The sequence below is a fragment of the Mustelus asterias genome, unplaced genomic scaffold, assembly GCF_964213995.1.
Source record: "Mustelus asterias unplaced genomic scaffold, sMusAst1.hap1.1 HAP1_SCAFFOLD_85, whole genome shotgun sequence".
Classification (NCBI taxonomy): domain Eukaryota; kingdom Metazoa; phylum Chordata; class Chondrichthyes; order Carcharhiniformes; family Triakidae; genus Mustelus; species Mustelus asterias.
The window spans coordinates 409,378-429,599 of NW_027590139.1; the positions used below are offsets into that span (position 1 = coordinate 409,378).

The following is a 20,222-nucleotide window of genomic DNA, read 5'->3' on the forward strand; positions in this document are numbered from 1 at the left end:
GTGCTGGCAGCATTGCCACCACGTTGGGGTCCTCAACAGAGAGACTCCCTCTTTAAAGAAGGTCTTGAAAGGGTGACCAACTTGTGTTTTCTGTTTCTCACAGGAGCCGTGATCAACAGTGTGGCCAGGGCCACTCCACGTGCCCAATCGCATATTCGGACAAACAGCTACCGGACATCTGCGTCCAAGAAACAGACTGGATCCTGGTCGAGAAAGTAAGTTAGATTTGAATGTGTCCTTGGTGGGTAGCAGGCAATGCCTGGGTTTGTCCATGGTGGTGAAGTGCCTTGCTGAACCACAGCAGCCTGTTTGGTAAAGGGACTTATTGAGTTAATTGTTACTTCCAGGCCTGGGTATAAGATCAGCATATGGCCTCCCCTAACCGGCCCCCTTGACTGATACCCTGCTCGCTTTCTGTTTCAGCGCTGCTGGGACATCGCCTTGGGCCCATTGAAACAGCTGCCCATGAATCTGTTCATCATGTACATGGCTGGCAACACCATCTCCATTCTCCCCATCATGATGTGTGCATGATGGCCTGGAGACCCATACAGGCACTGATGTCCATGTCTGCAAGTGAGTATTGTATTGAATCTGTAGCTCAGAAACAGCTCTGAACCGGCATCACTTGAATGCAGCTTAGAACAGAGTGCTAAGAGTTGGGTAATTAAGGGACTTAGGGAAGGAAGGGAACGAGGTACCCTTTTGCTTTCTAATATTCTCAGCCTTTGGGAAGTGATCTTCCTCTTCTACAGGAGAAAGAGCGGCGAGCTATTTGCTGAGTATCTGCAAAGTGACTCAAGTTTATTCTATGTCTAAGGATCAAAATCGTACAGCAACTGCTGGTAATCAAAATCGTATAGCAGCTGCTGGTAAGGTTAATAAAATATATAAAATCAAAAGTAAAATACATCATTGGATAAAATAATTAAATACTTTTTTCGCACACATTAAAGATGGGAGGACAGGTGATGCGTCACAGCTGCAACGTGTGGGAGCTCCTGGGTGTCAGTTTGATCCAGGGCAAACACATCTGCAGTAAGTGTTTGAAGTTCAAGCAGCTCTGGTTAGAGTTTATGAGCTGGAGGCTGAACTACAGACACTGCGATGCATCAGGGAGGGGGAACATTACCTGGATTCTTTACACCAGGAAGCAGTCACACCTCTTAGGACAGGACCTGCTGATTTGGTCAGTGATCAGGGACAGGAGGATGACTGTGAGTGAGGCAGGTAAGGGGATTCAGGTGGCAGGAGCCTCAGCCTTCACAATTGTCCAACCGGATTGCAGTTTTTTCAGCTTGTTTGTGCTGCAGGGTGGATGAGCAAACTGACCTTGGCACCGTGGTACAGGAAGCCATTCAAGTTGGAGGAGAAAAAGGGAATGTGGGGGTAGTATGGGATGGTGTAGTCAGAGGGATTCACACTGTTCTCTGCAGCAAAGAGCATGAGTCCAGATGGCTGTGTTGCCTTGTGCCAGGGTTCAGGACATCTGCTCAGGGCTGAAGAGGAACTTACAGTATTGTGTCGGATCTGCAGCTCAAAAACAGCTGCACGGGGGAGGACCCAGTCATTGTGGTCCATGTAGGTACCAATGACACAGGCAGGACAAAGAAGGAGGTTTTACATGGCTAGTATGAGGACCTAGGTACCAAATTAAGAAGCAGGATCTCAAAGTTCATAATCTGGATAATTACCTTAACTACTTCCTAATTGTCTTAGGACAAATCAGATCAGAGAGATGAATGAGTGACTCAAAGATTGGTGTGGGAGGTGGGTTCTGGTTCATGGGGCACTGACACCAGTACTGGGGAAAGCATTTTAAAACTAAATAGTAGACAGGGAAACAAATTTGGGGCAAGGAATCAAAGATTTATAGAAATGACTGGATGAAGGGCTGGTTGGCAAATTTGCCGATGACACAAAGATAGGTGGGAAAGTAAGTTGTGACGAGGACATACGGAGGGTTCAAAAAGACAGAAAGGTTAAGTGAGTGGGAAAATATCTGGTAAATGGAGTAGAATGTGGGCAAATGTGAAATTGTCCATTTCGGCAGGAAGAATGAAAAAGAAGCATTTTGTCTAAACGGTGAGAGATTGCAGAGCTCAGAGATTCAGAGGGATCTGGGTGTTCTAGTACATAAATCACAAAAGGCTAATATGCAGGTAAATCAGTAATTAGGAACACTAATAGAATGTTATCATTCATTGTGAAGGGAATTAAATACAGAACTAGGGAGGTTATGCTTCAGTTGTACAGGTCACTAGTGAGGCCACATCTGGAGTACTGTGTACAGTATTGGTCACCTTGTTTAAGGAAGGGTGTAAGTGTGCTGGGGACAGTTCAGAGAAGTTTACCAGACCAATACCTGAAATGATGTGGTGATGCCGGCGTTGGACTGGGGTGGGCACAGTAAGAAGTCTCACAACACCAGGTTAAAGTCCAACAGGTTTATTTGGAATTTGGAATCCTTCCGCACCTGAGGAAGGAGCAGCGCTCCAAAAGCTCATAATTCCAAATAAACCTATTGGACTTTAACCTGGTGTTGTGAGACTTCTTACAATGCCTGAAATTGATGGGTTGTGTTACGAGGCAAGGTTGGACAGCTAGGAGTGTATCCGCTGGAGTTCAGAAGAGTAAATGGCGACTTGTTCCTGCAAGGCCTTGACAGGATGGAGGTAGAGAGGATGTTTCCTCTTGTGGGATAATCTAGAACTAGGGGTCACCGTTTTAAAAAATAAAGCGTCACCCATTTAAAGTAGAGATGAGGAGAATTTTTCTCCAAGTGTCGTGAGTCTTTGGAACTCTCTCCCTGAAAAGGTGGTGGAAGAAGAGTGTTTGAATATTTTAAGGCAGAGGTGGATAGATTCTTGGTAAGAAAGGAGGTGAAAGGTTATTGGAGGTCAGCAGGATGAAGATTTGAGGTTACGATCAGGTCAGAGAGTAAAGACCAATTCTGCTCAATCGCTCCTCATTGCACAGTCCTGTCATCCCAGGAAGCAGTCTGGTGAATGTTTGTTACTCGTCCTCTGGGGCAATTCTCTGGGTAAGGAGACCCAAACTCTGCAGTGTTCCAGATGTGGTTTCACCAAAACTGGATACAATTTCAGAAAGATTTCCTCACTCGGAAACTGTATCCCTGGGGAATAAAGACTAACAGACCATCTGCATCTCTCCTTACAGATGCTGCCAGACCTGCTGAGATTTTCCAGCATTTTCTCTTTTGGTTCCTCATTCAAACAGACGCAGTAATTTGCTTTTATTTGGTTAGAAGTGGGGGATTTACACACACAATATTCAAATCAAGGAACGGTTTGTCTCTTCTGAATTTATGTCCTGGTTTAACGGTGATGATCTTTGTGGGAACTCTATTTACAGGATACAGCAATTGGAAATTGAACATGGAAAATGTTTTGGGACTGCACAGTGGTTAGCACTGCTGCCACAGAGCGCCAAAGACCCGGGTTCGATTCCAGCCGCGGGCGATTGTCTGTGTGGAGTTTGCACGTTCTCCGTGTCTGCATGGATTTCTTCCCGTGGTCCAAAGATGTGCAGGTTAGGTGGATTAGTCAATAACTGCTCAAAAGATAATCCCAGAAACTACAGGTCAGTCAGTTCAATGCTAGTGACAGGGAAGATTCCTGAAACAATAATTCAGGACATATTTACTAGTCACCTGAGTAAATGTGGGTGAAGAAGGACAGTGTTCAGAGGAAATGGTGTTTATCGAACCTGGTTAAATATTTTGATGAGGTCACAGATCCCGTTGTTGAGGATAATGCTGTTAATGTGGTGAACATGGACTTCCAAAAAGCATCAGATAAATTGCATTCTCAGCAGACATCGGAGCACAGGTATGACTCGTGGAATAAAAGGGACAGTTGGAGCATTGACACAAAATTGTCTGGGGGACAGGAAATACACAAAATACTGGTTAATGGATGTTTGGGAGTTCCTCAGGAGCGGGTGTTAACACCCAGCTCTTCCTCATGTATACAAATGACCCAGACCTTGGTGTTCAGGGACAGTTTAGAAATTTGTGGACAGAATCTGTGTGGACCCAGACTGGGTGGCAGGTTTCCTTCCCGAAGGACATTAGTGAACCAGTTGGGTTTTTATGAGAATCCACCAGTTTTAATGGTCACTTTTCCCTGGAGCCGGCCCCGCAAATGACCAGATTCATTCAGCTCAATTTCACAAACTGCCTTTGTGTTTTTGTGGGTTCTCTCTCACTCCATTTTTTTCTGTTTTGAAACAGTTACACAGCATTTTAGAAGAGGAGGATTTGCAGTCGGGAAACTGAAACGAAACATCACATCAGAACCTGGTGGAGTTTTCCAATTTATCGTAACCTGAATATCATTTGATTTTGAACATGGAAGGAACAAGCACCATTTACAATGGGGAGAAACCGTACACGTGCTCTCTGTGTGGACGAGGCTTCAGCCAATCATCTGACCTGTTGAAACACAAATGCAGTCAATCCAGGAAGAAACCGTGGAAATGCAGGGATTGTGGGAAGGGATTCAAATCCCCGTCTGGCCTGGAAAGTCATTGGCTCAGTCACACTGGGGAGAAACCGTTCACCTGCTTCGAATGTGGGAAGGGATTCACTCGTCAATCCTACCTTCTGATACATCAGCGACTTCACACTGGGGAAAGGCCGTTCACCTGTTCTGTGTGTGGGAAGGGATTCATTCAGTCATCCACCCTGTTGAATCACCAGCGAGTTCACACTGAGGAGAGACCATTTAAATGCTCAGACTGTGGGAAGTGTTACAAATGTTCTGGGGAACTGATGCGCCATCAACGTGTTCACAGCAATGAGAGGCCATTCACCTGTTCCGTGTGTGGGAAAGGATTTACTCAGCAATACAAACTGCAGACACACCAGCGAGTTCACGCTGATGAGAGACCTTTTACATGTCCAGACTGTGGAAAACGCTTTAAAAGTTCCCAGGACTTGATGCAGCATCAACCTGTACACACTGATGAGAGACCGTTCAGATGCTCTCATTGGGGGTCTGCATTCAAACGATCATCTCATCTGACTGTACACCAGCAAATTCACACTGGGGAGAGGCTGTCCACCTGCCCTGAATGTAGCAAAGGGTTTACTCAGTCATCCGTCCTTCTGACACACCAGTGTGTTCAAACTGGGGGGAGACCATTCATCTGCTCTGAGTGTGGGAAGGGTTTCCCTTCCTCATCCAAACTTCTGATGCACCAGCGGGTTCACACTGGGGAGAGACCGTTCACCTGCTCTGTGTGTGGGAAGGGTTTCACTCAGTCATCGAACCTGCTGACACACCAGCGAGTTCACACTCGGGAGAGGCCATTCACATGTGCTGAATGTGGGAAGGGATTTGCTTATTTTTCTGTACTGATGAGACACCAACAAGCTCACAAACAACGACAATGATTGGATTTTGCTGTCAATGACATCCAGGATTATGTTCGTTGGGGTCTATTGGATGATGTCAATAAATTCCAGCCAGTTGTTTGGGCTAATATTGTGAATAAAGGCCAAATAAATCAGTTTCATATTACTATTTTTATATTGAACACACTGTGTTGCATCTATTTAATGTCTCTAACTCACTTAAGTGAGATAAATCGCCGGGACCGGATGGGATGTACCCCAGGTTACTGTGGGAGGTGAGGAAGAGATTGCTGATCCTCTGGCGATGATCTTTGCGTCATCAATGGAGACGGGAGAGGTTCCGGAGGATTGGAGGATGGTGGATGTGGTTCCGTTATTCAAGAAAGGGAGAAGAAATTGCCCAGGAAATTATAGACCGGTGAGTCTAACCTCAGTGGTAGGTAAGTTGATGGAGAAGATCCTGAGAGGCAGGATTTATGAACATTTGGAAAGGAATAGTATGATCAGAAGTAGCCAGCACGGCTTTGTCCGAGGCAGATCATTCCTTACGAGTCTGATTTAGTTTTTTGAAGATGTGACTAGACACTTAGACGGCGGAAGAGCGGTAAATGTGGTTTATATGGATTTCAGTAAGGTGTTTGATAAGGTGCCCCATGCAAGGCTTATGGAGAAAGTGAAGGGGCAAGGGATACAAGGTGATGTTGCTTTGTGTATTCAGAACTGGCTTGCTCACAGAAGGCAAAGGGTGGAGGTCGGTCACCAGTGGGGTGCCCCAGGGATCTGTTCTGGGACCCTTGCTCTTTGTGATTTTTATAAATGACCTGGATGAGGAAGTGGAAGAATGGGTTGGCAAGTTTGCTGATGACACAAAGGTTGGAGGTGTTATGGATAGTGTAGAGGGATGTCAGCAGTTGCAAAGAGACAAAGATAAGATGCAAGACTGGGCAGAGAAATGGCAGATGGACTTCAACCCAGATAAGTGAGTGGTGGTTCATTTTGGTCGGTCGAATAGGATGGAAGAATATAATATTAAGGGTAAGATGCTTGGCAGTGTGGAAGAACAGAGGGATCTTGGGGTCCGGGTTCATAGGACGCTCAAAGCAGCGTCACAGGTAGAGACTGTGGTTAAGAAGGCGTATGGAATACTGGCCTTCATCAATAGAGGAATTGAGTTTAGAAATCGGGAGATAATGCTGCAGCTGTATAGGATCCTGGTCAGACCCCAACTGGAGTACTGTGCCCAGTTCTGGTCGCCTCATTACAGAAAGGATGTGGAAGCCATAGAACGGGTGCAGAGGAGATTTACGAGGATGTTGCCAGGATTAAGTGGTATGCCTTTTGAGGATAGGTTGAGAGAGCTAGGTCTTTTCTCCTTGGAGAGGCGAAGGATGAGAGGTGACCTGATAGAGGTGTATAAGATGTTGAGGGGTATTGATAGAATGGATTCTCAGATGCTTTTACCCAGGGCTGAAATGGTTGTCACGAGAGGCCACAGGTTTAGGGTGCTGGGGAGTAGGTACAGAGGAGATGTTCGGGGTAAGTGTTTCACTCAGAGGGTGGCGGGTGCGTGGAATCGGCTGCCGGTAGTGGTGGTGGAAGCGGATTCAATTGAGTCTTTTAAGAAACTTTTGGATAGGTTCATGGAGGTTAGTAAGAAAGAGGGTTATAGATGAGCCTAGAAGGTAAGGAAATTGTTCGGCACAACTTGTGGGCCGAAGGGCCTGTTTGTGCTGTAGCTTTTCTATGTTCAATGTTCACTTTGGATCCTTTTGAAGGGCTCTCCCTCTCCTTTGTCTTCTCCATCCTTACCTCCAACAACAAGTGTGAGGAGCGCATGGAGCTTCTTTGTCACTGTTGTAGGTAAAAAACCTCTGACACTATTAGTGGTTCAAAATGCAGTGTTTATTTTCACAATTGTGGGAGAAGTGAGGTTCCTAACAGTGTACCCCCAGCCTTCTCATCGAACACAAGTAAGAACAGAATTTATATATGTCCCGGGCCCCGCCCTCATTTACATTGCAATTCTCTAAGATGTCTGTCATTGTTCATGGTGAGATTCTTGTTGTATTAGCAGTATCTTCCTCTGCGTAGTTTGTTCGATCTCCAAGGCCACGATTGTTCGTCATTTATATCCTTGAAACAACATCACAGGTTTTGCACAAACAAGTTAACTAATCTACATACAAGTTTGTATAATACTTTATATCAGGATAAGATGAATAACGTATGATGAATATATATATGAATCTATGGTGATTCAAAGACAGACGGCATACATGTCAACTCCATCGTGTTAAACAAAGGTACATAAAAATGGAGACTGTTTAGCTTATTTCGAGCTGGGTTAATTGCATTTCTTAATAACAAGAATAGCTGTTCCTCTTATCTGGTACAGACATGAAAAACACCGAACTCTGACGAAAACATGAACTCTGCAGTCTTCTCAACAAAATCACAGAGTTTGGGTCTTAATGCTTAAGTGTGACAAAGTTCATTAACCCATTCCCGACTTCAGTCACTAAGGTTGAGGGGAGGTGATGGCCGAGTGGTATTAACACTAGACGGTTAATCCAAAAACTCAGCTAATGTTCTGGGTACCAGGTTTCAATCCCGCCAGGGCAGATGGTGAAATCTGAATTCAATAAAACATATCTGGAATTAAGAATTTACTGATGACCGTGAAACAATTGTTGTAAAAACCCATCTGGTTTAATGATGTCCTTTAGGGAAGGAAATCTGCCGTCCTTGCCTGGTCTGGCCTACATGGGACTCCAGAGCCACAGCAATGTGGTTGACTCTAAAATGGCCGAGCAAGCCACTCAGTTGTTCAAGAAGGCAGCTCACCACCACCTTCTCAAGGGCAACTTGCAATAAATGCTGGCCATGCAACAACATCCATGTCCCACAGATGAAATTAAAAAAGCTGCCTCTATTGCTTCCCTTCCTCCCACGAGCCCATCCTTGACCCCAGTGTCTTTGTTCCCCTCCTGCCCATCTCTCATTATGACTTCCAAAATCCCTGTCATCTCCCAAATCTCTGCCCATATGTCCTGAAGTTCCCTGTGTGAATCCCTCCGATTACATTTGTCTTTCGCACAGTATTAAACCAGCTCTTACCAAAGTCTCAAATTACTGTGTGAATATGACTGAGGTAAGTTATCTGTCACTGTCCTTCTCAGCCAGTCTGCAGTTATTGACACCATTGACCAAACCATCTTCCTCCAGTGCCTCTCCATTGTTGTGTAGCTGGGTGGGACTGCACACTTCGGATTAATTTCTTATCTGATTATAGCCAGAGAATCACCGGCAGCCACTGTGATTATTACAGACAGAGAGCAAGTGAATAGAGGGAGCAAAGTAAATAGGGAAAGAGACAGTGAGAGTGAATGGGATGGAAGTTCGTAAACTGAGACAAAGAGAAACAGATTGAGACAGAAAATGGGTCAACATTGTTCCAAAGAGAAGAGATTAATGCTTTTCAAACCTTCCTGATCATTATAACTTATCAATTTCTGTAAAATATTTTGAGTGAATGTAACAAGGCCTGGATATGAGATTCTGAAACTCCCTCCCTAACTGTCCAGATTAAAGGTGTTTGTTAAGGTCTGTCTCTCCAAACAAGGTTTTGGCCATCCATCCTAATATTGTGCTCTGTGACCCAGTAATTCTAGTTGCTGATCTATCAGTAATGGACTTGCTGCCGTCTGGAACAAAACTGTTTTCACCACTAAGGCTCCGCTGTGATGTAATAGTCTCTATGACATCATTGCAGCAGGACTGGATGACATCATCAGAGTCCATTGTTTCTGAATGATCCACATCAATAACAACAGGAAATACTCATCAAGCTGAGCACATTATCTAGGCTGACACTGCAGTCTGACATTGAGGGACTGCTGCACTCTGACACACACTGTCCTTCACATGGAGCTTGTGGAGGCTCTGGCCACAATCTTCCAATCCTTCTCATAGAGTTGTGGTGCCAAAAGGCTGAGAGATTGGAAATGTTACATCCCTGTTCAAAAAATTACAGAACAATCATCTTAACATCAGCGGTGGAGAAAAATGAAACCAATAATCTGGGGCACAATCAACTGGTACTTGGAAAAGTGTGGATTCTTAATTTCTGCATTTTCTGTTTTAATGCTGAAAACTTCCCGGATCTCAAGGCTGGAAAATACATTCTGGAAGGTCATTCCCCCAACCCTCTCTCTATCCCTCCTCCCATCCCTCCCGACAACAAGAACCATTCACTCTGCACCACAGTTTCACCCTCATTCCCCCAGTTTGTATTCCAGCCTTTACCACATCCACTCTGCTCCCAGATACTTCACACCATTAGATATTACAATTCAAACTTTATAATCTCTCCAATGTAATATTTGTTCAGACAGCAGACAAATAATCAATTCCACTCCCGCCCTGAGCTATGGGGATGTATTTATACATTATCTCATTTCACAACAAAACTCACTGAATTTCAGATTTGCTTCTGTTATTTTAATTTGCCCAGCAGATTATTTGGAGTGAGATTGACATCAACCCTTCATGGTCTCAGTCTGTCTCTGTGTTTGTGAGAGTGTCTGAGATAGCGTGTGTGTCTGAGCGTGTGTATGTATGAGTGTGTATCTGTGCGTGCTGTGTGTGTGTTTGTGTGAGATTATAGAAAGATAGAAACTAGAAGCAGGAGTAGGCCATTCGGCTCTTCGAGCCTGCTCTGCCATTCATTTTGATCATGGCTGATCATCGAATTCAATATTCTGATCCCCCTTCTTCCCATACCTTTAGCCCCAGAGCTATATCTAATTTATTCTTGGAATCATATGTATGTGTCTGCATTTTTCTGAGTATTTGTGTGTCTATGAGTTTGTCTGTATTTGTTTCCGAGATTGATATCAGTTATGAGAATAGATTCGTCTGCATTAAAATATATTCAAATAAAAATAATAGGAATAAGAAAAATACAGCAGCACAATCCTCCAACAGGATCCTTCAGTCATCTGAGAATTCAGTGATTTCCCAGGCAGAGGCCATTTACCTCACATCGCCACAAGAGGGAGCTCCCTCGCTGTGTTTGTATGTTCACTGCAGCAGGAGCGGGTTCCATTACACAGTGATATGTAACAGAGCAGAAATCCAGGAGAACTGGATTAATTGTTGGATTTCACAGTGATATGTTACAGAGCAGGAATCCAGGGGAACTGGATTAATTGTTGGATTTCACAGTGATATGTTACAGAGCAGAAATCCAGGAGAATTGGATTAATTGTGTGTGTGTGTGTCCCTGGGCACAGTTCCCAGAGAGTTTAAAATCTTCTTACAGCTAGCCAATTCCTGATCCAAACCGCTAAAAAACCCTCAATCCCATGCCTCCGTATCTTCTGCAATAGCTTACCGTGAGGTTAGAGTGTTAAAATCTGAAATAAAACAGTCAACGCCACAAAGAGTCAACAGGCCCGGCAGTTTGTGTGGAGGCAGAAACAGAGTAAAAAACACAGTTAAACATCCATATGAATCAGGAGCAGCAGTAGACCTTTGGGCTGCTCTGCTCCAGATAAGATCCCGGCTGATCTGACTGTGACCAAAACTCCACTTTCCTCTCAAGAATCCAATGAATCAACCTTAAAAATATTCAATGACTCTGTCTCCACTGCTCTCTGGGGAAGAGAATTCCACAGACCAAAGACCCTCTGAGAGAAAAAAAACATCTCATTCTCTCTCTTTCAGACGTCTTAAATCCAGCTCGTTCTCCGGAGCCACACAGGGAAAGCGAGACCCGTGAAGAAGGGAGAGAGGGAGGTGGAGAAGAACAAAATGAAAAATCTGCAAACTGATAACATGATTCACAGCCCAAGACCAAAACGAGTGTTAATGGGACAAGTAAAGACACAAAAGATGTTCTGGATGAGGTGTGAATAGCCGGTTAGCAATAGTCCGAATGCAAAGTAAAGAAAACAAGAGGGAAATGAGGTGAAAAAAGCAACAACGAAACACAGAACACAATGGGGGCAGAGATTGTGGTGTAAAATTGTTGGACTCAGTTTTGTTCTGAAGGCTGTAAAGTGTCTCTTTTAGTTCAGCAGGGAAACAAGCAGCGATTTCACACACACTAAACCCAGGGAGAGGGGGTGACCCAGGATAAGGGACAGGCGCAGCTCAGTGAGGCTTTGCAAAGTCCAGCAATCTGTCCACATTGAGAGCTTAGAGCGCCAAGGGGGAGGGGAAGGAGAAACTATTTGGGTCACAGCAGGAGGTCACCCCTCCCCCCACTCTGTGGTTCCACATCCCTCCCACACCTGGGCAAGGTTGGCTCAAGATGCAGGAAGCTGCAAGCTGAGAGGCTGAGCTGTGAACTGGGCCGTGTTGGGGGTTTGAGTGACAGTCCTGGGGCTATATCAGGACAGGAACTGCCACAGATTCCCTCTTTTTCCTGGGACGTTTCAGTGGAGCTGTGTTGGTGAGTGTTTGTAATCTCTGTCTCACTGTCTCGGTAATGGGGGTGGGTTGTAGATTGCTGTGAGTGTTAGACTAAATAACCTCTCCTCATGCTGCCAGTTCCAGTCTGCAGACTCCATTTCTCAGTCCAGTTTGCTGCTCTGTCTCTGTCTCTCTGTACTTTGCTGCAGTGCTCCACATTCTGAGCAACATCCAGCCCATTGTTATCACCCGAAATTTGCGGCAAACTACCCTCACTGTGGCACAGCGGTTCGCACTGCTGCCTCACAGCGCCAGGGTTCGATTCCAGCCGTGGGTGTGTGACTGTCTGTGTGGAGTTTGCACAGTAAGAAGTCTCACAATATCAGGTTAACGTCCAATAAATTCATTTGGAATCAATGCAAATTACTGCGGATTCTGGAATCTGAAACCAAAAGAGGAAATGCTGGAAAATCTCAGCAGGTCTGGCAGCATCTGTAAAGAGAGAAAAGAATTGACATTTTGAGTCCAGATGACCGTTTGTCAAAGCTGCTCCTTCATCAGCTCTCCAAAAGCTCGTGGTTCCAAATAACCTGATGTTGTGAGACTTCTTACTGTGCCCACCCCAGTCCAACATCTCCACCTCAGGTGTGGAGTTTGCACAATTCCGCCCCCCCCCCCCCCCCCCCCCGTCTGTGTGCATTTCCTCTGGGTGCTCTGGTTTCCTCTCACTGCCCAAACGTGTTCAGGTTAGGTGAATTGACCATGTTAAATTTGTCCCTTAATGTCCCAAGATGTGTAGGGTCTAATTTGATTTATTATTGTTGCATGTTCTGGGATACAGTGAAAATTATTTCTTGCGTGTTATACAGAAAAAAAAGTCATAATTTGATAAAGTACATTGGGGGAAAGGAAAAGAGTCGGGTACAGAATATATTGTTGCGGCTGCAGGCAGGGTGAAGAAAAAGGTCAGGATGGGGATTAGCAGAGTAAGTGCGAGGGGTTACTGGGATAGGGGGTGAGCCTGGGAAAGATGCTCTCAGAGTCAGTAGAGACTCGATGGGTAAAATGGCCTCTTTCTGCACTGTAAGGATTCTCTGATTAGTGAATTACGGTGAGCAACTTTTGAATAGAGGGGTTTCTGGGGCGCAGAGCATTGTGGGAAATGTGACCGCCATTAGTTAGTGCTTGACTCTAGATGTTTCATTATAGACTGAGGGCAGGTCAGCTACCTGAGCCCTCAGTTCTGTTTGTAACTCTCACAGGCTGCCTAGTCTGCTGAATATCTCGAGGATTTGTTTTTTTGTCGAAGATACAGTCTCTACAGAGTTTTCTGTGTTATTCTTTTATAGATTCGAATTTAGAAACACAGTTAGGAGACGGTTTGAATCAGGCTGCGTGTTGGATGCAGAACTCAGTTCCTGGCCTCCTGCGTGTTTTTTTTAACTGTTGCTTCGGTCTGGACTCTGTTCATCACCTGTCTCTATGGGTTCTCTCTCAATCCCCTTTTTTCTGTTTTAAATCAGTTTCACAGGGACTAGAAGGGGACGATTTGCAGTCAGGAAACTGAAAGTAAATATCATATCAGGAACTGCCAGAGTCGTCCAATTTTGAACATGGAAGGAAAAAGCACTATTCACAGTGGAGAGAAACCGTACATGGGTTCTGTGTGTGGACGAGGCTTCAGCCGATCCTCTGGCCTGTCAAAACGTAAGTGCAGCCACTCCTTGGAAAAACTGTGGAAATGTGTGGACTGTGGGAAGGAATTTAATTACCCATCCCAGCTGGAAACTCATCGGCGCAGTCACACTGGGGAGAGACCGTTCACCTGCTCTGAGTGTGGGAAGGGTTTCACTCAGTCATCCAATCTACTTGCTCATCAGCGAGTTCACACTGATGAGAGACCTTTTAAATGCTCAGACTGTGGGAAATGCTTCAAAAGTTCTTGGGAACTGATGTCCCATCAACGTGTTCACACTGATGAGAGACCATTCAGGTGCTCTCACTGTGGTATTGGGTTCAAGCATTCACATAGCCTTACTGTACACCAGCGAATTCACACTGGGGAGAGACCATTCACCTGCTCCAAGTGTGGAAAGGGATTCACTTGGTCATCCCAACTATTGACACACCAGCGAGTTCACACTGGGGAGAGACCTTTTAAATGCTCTGACTGTGAGAAGTGCTATAAAAGTTCTGGTGAACTGACGTCCCATCAACGTGTTCACACTGATGAGAGACTGTTCAGGTGCTCTCACTGCGGGACTGGGTTCAGGCGATCATATGACCTCATTCTACACCAGCGCACCCACACTGGGGAAAGGCCATTCACCTGCTCTGAATGTGGGAAGGGATTCATTCAGTCCTCCAGCCTGCTGAGACACAAGCGAGCTCACACTGGGGAAAGGCCATTCACCTGCTCTGAAAGTGGGAAGAGATTCACTCAGTCATCCTACCTGCTTAGACACCAAAGAATTCACTAGTAACCACAGTGATTGGAATCTGCTGTTAATCCTATCCAGGACTGTAATATGTTCATTGCGTTTGTTTTTGTTGATGTTAATGAACTCCAACCAGTTATACGGTTTAATATTCTGAATAAAAGTCAAATAAATTATCTTTGTGTTCAGTACTGTGAATCTTTTTAATATCATCAGCACAACTGAATTCCTTTTGAGTTGCTCTCCCTTTGTCCCTCTTCCATCTTCACCGCCCCACAAGTGCTCATTGGGAATAAAACTCACAATCTTCTTTGTCACTAAGTTTGAGACAATCCAATCAGCTGTCTCTCCTGCTTCCCTCCTTCCCCTAACCCACTGGAACAAACCTCCTCTAACGCTGCCCTTTGTCTGAGCTCTGAACTCTCATCTTTCTGCAGTTTCTCTCCTGCCTCCCCTCATGTCCTCTTAGAGCTCATCTTGCCCATGAGACCCATCTCTTGATCCCTCAATCCTTTTCCCACTGTCCTACTGACAGCACAACTTCTCCATATCAGCTGATATTGTCAATATCTTCCTCTCCTTCAAATCCGATATCATCACCCACTTCTCAATAAAATATCTTTGACACATGCCCTTGTGAACTACCATCCCGTCTCCCTTTCCTCTCTAAAGTCCTTGAATGTTTTACCTTCCACATATTGTAACTTGTTTCCCCTTTCTCACTGTGTATAGTAAAGTTTATTTTGTTTGTGCAGAATGTGTGGAATCTTTTGCCTTTATTCACTTGTTAAGTATCTTGAATCTCCTCCTTTGTCAATTTTATACAAACTCACCCAAATCTAAAAACAGTTTCGTGGGACTTGGGGGAATAGAACAGAAGATGGGTTTCTGCTGCTAAGTTACAATCCCAGCTGATGTTACTTCAGGACAGGGAGGTCCCAGAATAAAACCCTGGCTCAATTGACCGTAACTTTTGCCTTTTTGTTTTAGAAATCTGGATGAACAGAGTCACTGGACGGACAATGAGCTTTTAACAAAAACATCTTTTAAACATGAAAATATTGACAATAACACAAGACTCCTTCATTCCACACAATCACAGTGAGGGAGCTCCCTCTAGTGGCGAAGTGAGGTAAATGGCCTCTGCCTGGGAGATCGCTGAATCCTCAGGCTACTGAAGGGTCATTTTCAACATAGAAACGTTGGAGGATTGTGCTGCTGTATTTTTCTTGTTACTATTTTTTTTATATTAACGCAGACGAATCTATTTAGAGAATTGAAACTAACCTCAGAAATAGCAACAGGCGAGTTCGAAGACAAACACATTCACAGACATACACTCAGACAGACACAGGCAAACTCGCACACACAGACATGCAGACAAAAAAACACTCTGACTTCACAAATACACACACACTCACAACACAGAGACAGACTGAGACCAATTTCAGTCCAAATCATCTGCTGGGCATTAAAATAATGTGAGAAGTCTCACAACACCAGGTTAAAGTCCAACAGGTTTATTTTGTAGCACAAGCTACTAGCTTTCGGAGCGCTGCTCCTTCATCAGGTAAGTGGGAGTTCTGTTCACAAACAGGGCATATAAAGACAAACTCAATTTACAAAATAATTTACATAATCCTGTTCATAAGAACAGGATATGGCGCTCGACTCAACGATCGACAGTTCCGACGCGCCACAGCGAAAAACCGCACCGACCTCCTCAGAAGACAAACACGGGACACGGCGGAAAGAGTACCCTTCGTCATCCAGTACTTCCCCAGAGCAGAGAAGCTACAACATCGTCTCCGGAGCCTTCAACATGTCATTGATGAAGACGAACATCTCACCAAGGCTATCCGCACACCCTCACTTCTTGCCTTCAAACAACTGCACAATCTCAAACAGAGCATTGTCTGCAGCAAACTACCCAGCCTTCAGGAGAACAGTGACCACGACACCACACAACCCTGCCACAGCAACCTCTGCACAACATGCCGAATCATCGACACAGATGCCATCATCTCACGTGAGAACACCATTCACCAGGTGCACGGTACATACACTTGCAATTCGGCCAACGTTGTCTACCTGATACGCTGCAGGAAAGGATGTCCCGAGGCATGTTACATTGGGGAAACCATGCAGACGCTGCGACAATGGATGAATGAACACCGCTTGACAATCACCAGGCAAGAGTGTTCTCTTCCTGTTGGGGAACACTTCAGCGGTCACGGGCATTCGGCCTCTGATCTTCGGGTAAGCGTTCTCCAAGGTGGTCTTCACGACACACGACAACCCAGAGTCACTGAGCAGAGACTGATAGCCAAGTTCCGCACACATGACGACAGCCTCAACTGGGATCTTGGGTTCATGTCACACTATCTGTGACCCCCACGACTTGCCTGGGCTTGCAAAATCTCGCTAACTGTCCCGGCTGGAGACAATACACATCTCTTTAACCTGTGCTTAACCCTCTCTCCACTCACATTGTCTGTACCTTTAAGACTTGATTACCTGTAAAGACTTGCATTCCAACCATTATTTTGTAAATTGAGTTTGTGTCTTTATATGCCCTGTTTGTGAACAGAACTCCCACTTACCTGATGAAGGAGCAGTGCTCCGAAAGCAAATGGCTTTTGCTACCAAATAAACCTGTTGGACTTTAACCTGGTGTTGTGAGACTTCTTACTGTGTTTCCCCCAGTCCAACGCCGGCATCTCCACATCATCACTAAAATAATGACAGAAGCAAATTTGAAACTCAGTGTGTGGGTTTTATTGTGAAATGAGAAAATGTATAAATATATCCTCTAGCTCGGGTTGGTTTGGAATTGATGATTTCTCTGCTGTCTATAAGGTTACAGAACAAATATTAAATTGTAGAGATTGTGAAGTTTGAATTGTAATATCTATTGGTCTAAAATATCTGGGAGCAGCGTGGATGTGATGAAGGCTGGAATACAGACTGGAGGAATGAGGGTGAAACTGCTGTGCAGAGTGAATGGTTCTTGTTGTCGGGAAGGATGGATGGAGAGAGGGAGGGATGGTGAGATGGATGGAAGGAGGGGTGGATGGAGGGAGAGGGATGGATGGAGAGAGGGAGGGAGGGCGAGATGGATGGAGGAAGGGATGGATAGGTGAATGTGAGAAGCTGAAGTTTACATTTGAAGAGGTTCTCAGAGTCTTTGAGCAGCTGAACTGCGGAAGCCTTTGCGCAGAGACTGTGCTGCTGCTGTTTCCCCTCCAGTCCACCAGGGTTCGCTGTAACCCTCTCGGCTGCTGCTCCCCCTGGGTGTCACCTCTTGCCCGCTCCGGCCCGGCTGCTGTTCCTTGGCGGATGGGGGATCGGAGAGGAATTGGAGAAAGAGGTGGAACAGAAGGGCGCATGCGTAGCCGCCATGTTTGTTAGGGGCAATGTTTTGAAATTCTTCCCAGTGACAGAATTTGAACAACTTGTCCATCAAACTGCTTCACTCTTTCACTTCCAATTTCTTACTGATGAGCAGAACAACAAAATCAGGGCAGCGAAGATAATTTGTATTCATACTGTGTCTTTAACAAAATAAGACATTTCACAAAATTGTTACAGTTCTTTGAAAAAGGGGAGCACAGTGGTTAGCACTGCTGCCTCACAGCTCCAGTGACCCAGGTTCAACTCCAGCCTCGGGTGACTGTGTCTCCCCGTGTCTACGTGGGTTTTCATCTGGGTGCTCCTGTTTCCTCTCACAGTCCAATGACGTGCAGGCTACATGGATTGGCCATGATAAATTGCTCCTTAGTGCCCCAAGATGTGTAGGTTCGGGGAAGTAACAGGATATGTGGCGCTCCGGGGATAGGACCTGGGTGCAGAGTCCAGACAAGTTGGCAGGTTTCTTTCCCTGAAGGACATGAGTGAATCAATTGAATCCAGCAGTTTTCATGGTCACTTTTTCCCAGTGCCGGCCCCACAAATGACCAGATTCATTCAGCTCAATTTCACAGCCTGCCTTTGTGCTTTTGTGGGTCTCTCTCACTCCCTTTTTTCTGTTTTAAACCAATTTCACAGGGTTTTAGAAGGGGACGATTTGCAGTTGGGAAACTGAAACCAAACATCACATCAGGGAATGATACCATCGGCCAATTTATCGTAACCTGAATATTGTCAGATTTTAAACATGGAAGAAAAAAGCACCGTTCACAGCGGAGAGAAACCATACTCGTGTTCTGTGTGTGGACAAGGATTCAATCGATCATCTGACCTGTCAAAACATAAATGCAGTCATGATGGGGACAAGATGTGGAAATGTGAGGACTGTGGGAAGGGATTCAATTACCCATCCCAGCTGGAAACTCATCGGCGTGGTCACACCAGGGAGAGGCCGTTCACCTGCTCGGACTGAGGGAAAGGATTCACTAAGGCATCCACCCTGCTGACACACCAGCGAATTCACACTGGGGAGAGGCCATTCACCTGCTCTGACTGTGGGCAGGGATTCACTCACCAATCCACCCTGCTGACACACCAGCGAGTTCACACTAGGCAGAGACTGTTCACCTCCTCTGAGTGTGGGAAAGGATTCATTAATTTATCCAACCTGGCGACACACCAAAGAAGTCACACTGACGAGAGACCGTTTAAATGTCTGGACTGTGGGAAGTGTTATAAAACCTCTCAGGAACTGATGTCCCATCAACAAGTTCACACTGACGAGAGACCGTTCAGTGCTCTCACTGCAGAACTGGGTTCAGGCAATCATCTCATCTCACAGTTCACCAGCGCACCCACACAGGAGATAGACCGTTCACATGCTCTGAGTGTGGGGAAGGATTCACTCAGTCATACACTCTGCTGAGACACCAGCGAGTTCACACTGGAGAGAGACCATTCACTTGCTCTAGGTGTGGGGAGAGATTCACTCAATTATCAGCACTGCTCAGACACCAGCGAGTTCACACTGGGGAGAGGCTGTTCATCTGCAATGATTGTGGGAAGAGATTCACTCAGTCATCCAACCTGCTGACACACCAGCGAGTTCACACTGGGAAGAGACCCATTCACGTATTCTGAGTGTGGGATGGGATTTATTCAGACATCCAACCTGCTGAGACACCAGCGAATTCACAATTAACTCCAGAGATTGGATTGTGTTGTCAATCAGATTGAGAACTGAGTTATGTTCATTCGGGTCTGTTTCTGCTAATGTTAATAAACTTCAGGTCAGTTATAGAGGCTTATATTCTGGACAAAAATCAAATATGTTGTCTTTGATTTAAACATGTTGTGTCGAGCCTTTCTAATATCTCTAACACAAGTTAGTTTCTTTTGAAGGACTCTCCCTTTCTCTTGTCTCCTCCATCCTCACCTCCAACAACAAAGTGTGAGGAGCTGATGGAGTTTCTTAGTCACTAAGATTGAGACAATCTGATCAGCTGCTTCCTTCCCTTCCACTCACCCACTGGGCCAGACTGTCTGTAAAGCTCCTCCGTGTCCAAGCTCTGAACTCACATCTTTCTCCAGTCTCTCTCCTATTTCCCATCAAACTCTCTGCTTGTTCATCTTGTCCATGAGACCTGCTTTCAACTCCCTTTAACCTTTTCCCACTAAAGCACTGATAACCCAACTTCCCCATGTTATCTGATATTGTTAATGGATCTGTGTCTTCTGGGACTGTCCCCCTCACCTCTAATTCACCCTCATCATCCATCTTAAGAAAAAAACCCTTGACCCCACTATCATCACAAACTACCGTCCCAACTCCAACCTTCCTTTCCTCTCCAAAGTCCTTGGAACTTGTGTCTCCCAAGGATCTATCCATGGCCCCTCCTATTTCCCATCTGCATGCTGCCACTGGGTGACATCATCCATTGGGGTTTGGAAGAAGATTGTAAAGTGTATCTTTTTGAGAGCGGAGTTTGGAAACACTCATGTGACAATAATTTCAGGGGAAATTTGAGGCGAAATCCACAGAGGATCGATTGAGTTGCATCTGCCACTTAGTTTCAGAG

At 45.3% G+C, this 20,222-nt stretch overlaps 1 protein-coding gene across 1 annotated transcript; it reads left to right on the forward strand.

The window, feature by feature from the left end:
- Nucleotides 1-85: 85 nt before the first annotated feature.
- Nucleotides 86-19,284, forward strand: LOC144483985 (uncharacterized). The gene is made up of 5 exons (XM_078202560.1): nt 86-215; nt 424-576; nt 4,256-5,377; nt 13,510-13,976; nt 18,954-19,284. The coding sequence occupies exons 3-5, from the start codon at nt 4,373-4,375 to the stop codon at nt 19,282-19,284; spliced, it is 1,803 nt and encodes a 600-aa protein (XP_078058686.1). The 5' UTR covers nt 86-215; nt 424-576; nt 4,256-4,372.
- The last annotated feature ends 938 nt before the right edge of the window (nt 19,285-20,222 follow it).